At 41.7% G+C, this 8,196-nt stretch overlaps 1 protein-coding gene across 2 annotated transcripts in view; it reads right to left on the reverse strand.

Annotated features, from left to right (window-relative positions):
* The window catches only part of LOC121548519 (chloride intracellular channel protein 5), an 82,458-nt gene that overhangs the window by 25,822 nt on the left and 48,440 nt on the right, over positions 1–8,196 (reverse strand). For both annotated transcript variants that reach the window (XM_041859976.2, XM_041859977.2), the window contains exons 3-4: positions 7,544–7,669; positions 6,524–6,630 (exon numbers count right to left, since the gene is read on the reverse strand). In XM_041859976.2, coding sequence (XP_041715910.1) covers positions 6,524–6,630; positions 7,544–7,669 — 233 coding nt within the window. The remainder of the gene's footprint in view (positions 1–6,523; positions 6,631–7,543; positions 7,670–8,196) is intronic.

The raw sequence follows: 8,196 nt of genomic DNA on the forward strand, positions 1-8,196 counted from the left end.
TTAGCTAGTTAACATTAGCCTACTACGTCTAGCTACATATTGAACTTCCATCCTGTCAGGCCAGAGGCACAATGTATGAATTAATGGTTGGATCAGAATCGGCGTTATAATCATTGGCCAGTATGGAAAATTAACTAAAACCACAAGTCCAAATTTCGGAAAGGGCCAATTTTAGCTAGCTGGCTAGCTAGCCACCGGAGGACAACAACACAACCAGATGCAACAGTTTTTCTGTCAATGAAGTTATGCTCTCAGTGGGGTTCGATAGGAGTGACACCAAATCCAAGATGGCTTCCCTTGACACTTTTTTTGGTGCACCAGTAGAACTTGCTCAGTTTAGCTCAACGCTTATTGGCTAATGTTTTATACTTTTTTTTTATCAAGGGTGGCCAGATGCTCGCTGGCTTCCCTTGTCATCAATGCTACGGGCGGCAACATGTCTTACTCGTTTGTAACAGACAGCATCAGATAGATGGCGTACACGTAGAGAGACAGAGGGGGCGCTGTTTCGCTCGCTCGGGTGCTTTCTCCTGTGAGATACGTTCAGCCTCTTGCAAACTGAAGGAACATTATGAAACACAGAGAGACGAGAAGTATTTAATGTTTTTAGATTTTTTATTTGTCAATTTTTGGGGGGAAGCCTGGCTTCCCTTGGCACCCATGAATACACGCCACTGGGGATAGGTGGGACAGGTGTGAGACTGATCTCAGGAATTAATAAGAAAAATGTATTTCTCAGCTGCCTCTCCAATGTCTTTATGTGAATTAATAACTTTTAATTGCTCAATATTTCCAATAATTGGCAGCATAAGAACAGGAAGCATCAGTAATAGTCTACAAGCAGCAATATGATTGAAATAAAAAAAGCATGCAACCAAAGACTGTATGTTCCATGATTTTCTAAAATGGTAACTCATTCCTTTACAGTTAGCTATATATATATATATGTATACTGTCTATATATACACCATATTAGGCTTATGTTGCTTTTGGTAGAGCAAAACAAATGTACATCCTACATTTGAGTAATTTAGCAGACGCTCTTATCCAGAGCGACTTACAGCTAGTGAGTGCATACATTTTTCATACTGGCCACCCGTGGGAATTGAACCCACAACCCTGGCGTTGCAAGCGCCATGCTCTACCAACTGAGCTACAGGAGGCTACAAAGCAAAGGCTTTCTATTCTATTGCTGGTATTCTATTATATACATATACATTCTATTGCTGGTATTGAACCCCGGCCAAATGCTTACTAGTCAGATGCGCAAACCTAAACCCAGGTTTACCTGCATTTCAAAATATCTTTAATATCTTATATGTCAAGTGAACAGCCTTGGAGTACAAAAGGGTGCATCTTCCACGGCCCGCCAAGAGATGACATCACGCAACCCTCACGGTTAGCAAATTACCTCAACATGCCCCTCGCTTGAGCGAGAAAGCAGAGCGGCTCAATGCTGGTTGATGAATTTGACAAAAGAATGTACTAGGAAAATACGTTTTTCTCGACCAGAGGTGACTGAATTAACGTTCAGGATTATTGATAATCGTTATTGAAATAGTAATTAACTATAATTTCTAAACATGAGCATAAAAACAGGTAATAATAAACATGAATCATCATTATATTAATTCACAGTAATCGGTTAAATGCGTTTTTAGTCCTTCCTCTTGCGTTAGCAGTGTGGAAAGGGACAGAAAAAAAGTTTGTGTGGGAGTTTTCCTGTGAGGGGAAGTGGTGTGCGCAGGGAGAAAACGTTAATTCATGGTCTTATGCTTCCATCTATTGGAATTATTTAACAATTGCAGTAGTACTGAATAACCTCTATGTCCTTACTAAGTGTATATCTTTACTAAAGTAGTAATTACTCAAAATAGTTGATTTTATCACTTACAACCATAGAATAACCAAAAAAAAACGATTTCTTTAGATGGGTGACATTATCTGCCAAAGTAACACCTCCTTATCATATAAACACAGACACTGAAAATGAGCTTTTTTTATATAAATCTGGACTCTTAAAAGAGCCTTTGCTTTGCTGAGCAGTTAGTTTTCAGGAGTGTGCTGCCTGCCATCAGAGGAGGCTGCCTGCCTGCCTGCCATCAGAGGAGTCTGCCTGCCTGCCATCAGAGGAGTCTGCCTGCCATCAGAGGAGTCTGCCTGCGTGCCATCAGAGGAGTCTGCCTGCCTGCCATCAGAGGAGTCTGCCTGCCATCAGAGGAGTCTGCCTGCCATCAGAGGAGTCTGCCTGCCATCAGAGGAGTCTGCCTGCCTGCCATCAGAGCAGTCTGCCTGCCTGCCTGCCATCAGAGGAGTCTGCCTGCCTGCCATCAGAGCAGTCTGCCTGCCTGCCTGCCATCAGAGGAGTCTGCCTGCCATCAGAGGAGTCTGCCTGCCATCAGAGGAGTCTGCCTGCCTGCCATCAGAGGAGTCTGCCTGCCATTAGAGGAGTCTGCCTGCCTGCCATCAGAGGAGTCTGCCTGCCATCAGAGGAGTCTGCCTGCCATCAGAGGAGTCTGCCTGCCTGCCATCAGAGGAGTCTGCCTGCCTGCCATCAGAGGAGTCTGCCTGCCATTAGAGGAGTCTGCCTGCCTGCCATCAGAGGAGTCTGCCTGCCTGCCTGCCATTAGAGGAGTCTGCCTGCCTGCCTGCCATCAGAGGAGTCTGCCTGCCTGCCTGCCATTAGAGGAGTCTGCCTGCCTGCCTGCCATGTCATCAGAGGAGCAGATCTGTGAATAATAAAAAGGGCTAGTTCAAACTACAAAATGTTAAACACAAAAAGGCAAATGGTAGCAGATAAATGGTAAGCTGGTTAAATAAAATATTTTTTGGGAAAATAGGGACATGTCTGTATCTATTTTGCCAAATATCTCAAAATGTGTGTATTGATATGGTTTGAAGTTCTACACCATTTTCATCAGGATAACCTATTCTTTCTAATGATGTAAGTTTGGGCAGCGTACAAGGCTGTGACCAATTACTGGTAGTTAAAAATGTACTCCTGGAACTCTGAGGTCTTCCCATTGTTTACCATAGGGGATATAGAGGTATGTCTGTTTATTTCACAACATATCTCAAAATGTGTATATTTAGTTTTTTTCAGACATTTTAATCAGGAGATTCTCCTATTTGTAATGATGTAAGGCTGCATTGTACTCAGTTGTCATCAAAAGCATTTAAAATGTCATAAATTACACATTACTGTTGGAACGCTGAGGCCGCCCCCATTGTTTCCCTATGGGGAAATTCTACACGGACATGATGGTCTATTTCGCCAAATATCTCACAATGTGTATATTTTGATTTTTTCAAGTCAGACACCATTTTAACCATGAGAATCTCCTCTTTCTAATGACATAAGGCTGGGCAGTGTACTCTGCTTTCATCGATCTCTAGACCAGAAATAGTCAGAAGGTACATTTTCTAACCTCTCTGGATTACAACCAAATTATGATAAATGTACTATATTACGTATTGGATCACTAAAAAATACAATTTTTACATTACCATGAAGTTTACCAATAAAATGGTCTGATGGTGATGTGGATATACTCGGAATACATGTCCCAAAGGAAATAAATGATCTCACTCCAATAAATGTTAATAGAAAGTTAGCAAAAATAGATAAGATCTTGCTACCATGGAAAGGTAAATACCTGTCAATTTGTGAAAAAATCACCCTGATTAACTCTTTAGTATTATCCCAGTTACCTATTTGCTTATGGTCTTGCCTACACCTAGCGAACAGTTTTTTAAATTATATGAGAAAAAAATATTCCATTTTATTTGGAACGGCAAGCCAGACAAAATTAAACGGGCCTATTTATATAATGAATATGAATTCGGAGGACAGAAATTATTAAATATTAAAGCATTAGACCTATCACTAAAAGCTTCAGTCATACAAAAGTTATACTTAAATCCGAACTGGTTCTCTAGCAAATTAGTAAGATTGTCTCACCCTCTGTTGAAGAATTGACTTTTACCCTTTATTCAGATTACAACCTCTCACTTTCAGGTATTTGAAAAGGAATTCATCTCCCAAATATCACTATTTCTAAAACAAGCCATAGAAAGTTGGTTGCAATTTCTATTTAATCCTCTAGAAACGACAGAACAAATAATGCAACAAATATTGTGGTTAAACTCAAATATACTAATTGATAATAAATAAATAAAATAAATAAAACCGGATGGACATCATGAAAATGATCTGAGAGGGGTCAGGAAGTTCAGGAGTAAAAACAAACAAAATATAACTAGTGTCCATAAAATGTATATAGTATGTATAAGCTGGAAGTAGAGGCCTAAGCGTTGTTGTTCACTAGTTTACTCAAATTAGGGAAGGGGTGGTGGGGTTGGAAAGTAATAAAGTGAAATACAATTTTTAAAAGGATATGTATGTATATGTATGTATGTGTATGTATGTATGTATATGTATATATATTTGCGAGAAAAAAAAAACATATGGGGGATTGGAAGTGATGCAGACAATTACATTGATGGAAGTTACAATCTATCTGCAATATAAAAGCTGATCTACCCCCCCCCAAAAAAAAAAAAAAGAAAAAAAAAAAGAAGACATAGTCAGAAGTTGCCTTTTTTTTCTATTTCCTCATTACGCAGACATAAGCACACTTGGCACCATCGAGGTGCGGATGTTTACATTCTACAAGAGTTGTTATTTTTCAGTTTTGTCCTATGAACAGATTTTTGTGGTAAAATAAAAAGGGAGACATTTTTTGGTGCCATTTAGGGAAAATGGAATTCTAAGGATCACTCCAGTCAGAAGAGGCTACGTTAGTTTAAATTAATTTGCTATGGCCTCGTGCTAATGTTCCAGCTCAACCAACGTTTTTCAGCCTTGGGTGAATTTTGACTCGTTCTATTGTCCAGCCTAGTCTAGGTCCTAAAAGTTATGACATTAGATAGGACGAAGAAACAATACTCCAAGCTGCAGCTCTATACTATTTGTCAAATATAGAGAACTAATACAATATACTCGTTGTTGGGGTGGGATTGGCATGGGGTGTGCTGTAGGTGGTCTCTGGGTGACTTTTGACAATTTCTTTGGATTCCTCATGTCTAACTAGAAAAAAAGTTTGGTCCAAATCGGATGTTAGGTATTTATTTAATATTATATGAAACCTATCCATTTAAATTGGCAATTTGGGTGCAATCAATTAGCTTAATTTCACAGATATCAAATTATATTTAAACAAAAGAATGTTGCAGGAATGCTAATCTTATCTGTTTCTAACAACAGAAACAATTTGAGAACAATCTGAGATGCTGGGTGTCTAGCCTCTTTAAGGTGGAATGACCCCAACAGACAGTAAGAGGACTCCCATGGTATAGAATCCATTCAGGTGTATTTTGTGGCTTTTGGCGAATGCTTTCTAATGATCTAAAGCCGCGCTGTTGCTACTGCCTGTAAACACACCGTCCAGTTTAAAGTGAACGATGTCAGGCCCATGTAGCAAATGGCTTATTTGCATATAGGCCTACTGTAGCTCTGATTGGCTATGATGCACCGGTCTGCGTAGACTCCAGTCCTGGACGAGACAGATGTTTTTATGCGGTTTTATTTACTGCAGTGTCTATTAATTGTCCAAACACATGGCCGCTTTCCCACTCTATATTGATATAGAAATTTCACAAATGCCTTAATATACGTCATTCCCAAACATTCTAAGAATTTATGTAAAAGTGAAAATGACCAGATCTACGTGCTAGCTTGTCTGAACATATTCCACTTGAATAGGATCTCTATGGGTTAGGCTATGTCAGGGGTCAGTGGTTAGGCTATATGTCCTACCTCCATTAGCTTGGTGTTCTAGGGGTTAGGGTTAAGGGTAGGGGTCAGGGGTCAGGGGTCAGGCTATGTGTCCTACCTCCGTTAGCTTGGTGTTCTAGGGGTTAGGGTTAAGGGTAGGGGTCAGGGGTCAGGGGTTAGGCTATGTGTCCTACCTCCGTTAGCTTGGTGTTCTAGGGGTTAGGGTTAAGGGTTGGGGTCAGGGGTCAGGGGTCAGGGGTTAGGCTATGTGTCCTACCTCCGTTAGCTTGGTGTTCTAGGGGTTAGGGTTAAGGGTAGGGGTCAGGGGTCAGGGGTTAGGCTATGTGTCCTACCTCCGTTAGCTTGGTGTTCTAGGGGTTAGGGTTAAGGGTAGGGGGTCAGGGGTCAGGGGTTAGGCTATGTGTCCTACCTCCGTTAGCTTGGTGTTCTAGGGGTTAGGGTTAAGGGTAGGGGTCAGGGGTCAGGGGTTAGGCTATGTGTCCTACCTCCGTTAGCTTGGTGTTCTAGGGTTAGGGTTAAGGGTAGGGGTCAGGGGTCAGGGGTCAGGGGTTAGGCTATGTGTCCTACCTCCGTTAGCTTGGTGTTCTAGGGGTTAGGGTTAAGGGTAGGTGTCAAGGGTCAGGGGTTAGGCTATGTGTCCTACCTCCATTAGCGTCAGGCTTGGTGTTCTAGGGGTTAGGATTAAGGGTAGAGGTCAAGGGTCAGGGGTTAGGCTATGTGTCCTACCTTCATTAGCTTCAGGCTTGGTGTTCTTGATGTACGCTGAGAACTTGGCAAATATGTTGTTTCCTGCCGTGTTGGACTCTCTCTGCTTGGCGGCCAACTTGGGGTACCTGCAGGAGGAGGATACAGAGATACAGTCAGATACAGGAATACTGAGATAATAAGATACGACCAGATACAGTCAGACACAGAGACAGTGAGGACATCTGGGTCACAGTATCATCTATTGAGCTGTATTCAGTGGATATCATGTATTGAGCTGTATTCAGTAGATATCATCTATTGAGCTGTATTCAGTGGATATCATGTATTGAGCTGTATTCAGTAGATATCATCTATTGAGCTGTATTCAGTGGATATCATCTATTGAGCTGTATTCAGTGGATATCATGTATTGAGCTGTATTCAGTGGATATCATGTATTGAGCTGTATTCAGTGGATATCATCTATTGAGCTGTATTCAGTGGATATCATCTATTGAGCTGTATTCAGTGGATATTATCTATTGAGCTGTATTCAGTGGATATCATCTATTGAGCTGTATTCAGTGGATATCATCTATTGAGCTGTATTCAGTGGATATCATCTATTGAGCTGTATTCAGTGGATATCATCTATTGAGCTGTATTCAGTGGATATCATCTATTGAGCTGTATTCAGTGGATATCATCTAGTGCGTTGTGTTCAGTGGATATCATCTATTGAGCTGAATCAGGACTTGTACTGACACTACCATGGGGTGGTGCATCATGGGTGGTGCATCATGGGTGGTGCATATGAAGCCCAACAGTACAGAGGATTTCTGTGTGGTACACATAATGGTTGGAGAGCTGCCTGTGTTTACATAGTGGTTGGAGAGATGCCTGTATTTACATAATGGTTGGAGAGATGCCTGTGTACAAGTTGACATAGTTGGCTGGAGAGACGACATCCTCCTAGTAAGATGTGTGGTATTGTATTGTGTTGTGGTATTGTATTGTGTTGTGGTATTGTATTGATACAGCGTGCTACTGTATACTTACTTGGGTGGAGCCAGTACATCCTCCAGGAACTCTTCTATCTTGTTGATGTCTGTCTTCACCTCTCCATTAAAGGTCAGGAAGGGAGGATGGGTCCCTGGGGCTAGGTTATGTAGGTCAGCTGGCTTCCTATTGGACAACAGAGAGACAGAGTTACTTCTAATTGGAGAAGAGAGAGACTGGGTTACTTCCTATAGGAGCAGAGAGGCAAGGTGACTTCCTATTGGAGCAGAGAGACAGGGTTACTTCCTATTGGAACAGAGAGACAGGTGTGTGTTTGCAAACTTCTAACATCATCAAGAGTCTACCTGGAATTTTGATTGAAAATCCCAACCCGTGACATAAATCTGAGCTGATGACCTCTAGAACTGAGTCACCTGGTGTATGTCTGTCCCTTACCTCAGTGGATCAGACACCTGGAAGCGTTATCAAGGTGACACTGTCCGTTTCCTCAGTGGATCAGACACCTGGAAGTGTTACCAAGGTGATTCTAACCACAAGGGTCAGAGGTAGTTGTTAGAATCACATACCTCTTTGACCCTTAACCCCTAACCCTGACATACCTCTTTAGCCCCTGACCCTTAACCCCTGGCATACCTCTTTAGCCCCTGACCCTTAACCCCTGGCATACCTCTTTAGCCCCTGACCCTTAACCC

This window comes from Coregonus clupeaformis, chromosome 33, assembly GCF_020615455.1.
Source record: "Coregonus clupeaformis isolate EN_2021a chromosome 33, ASM2061545v1, whole genome shotgun sequence".
In the NCBI taxonomy this organism is placed as follows: Eukaryota; Metazoa; Chordata; class Actinopteri; order Salmoniformes; family Salmonidae; genus Coregonus; species Coregonus clupeaformis.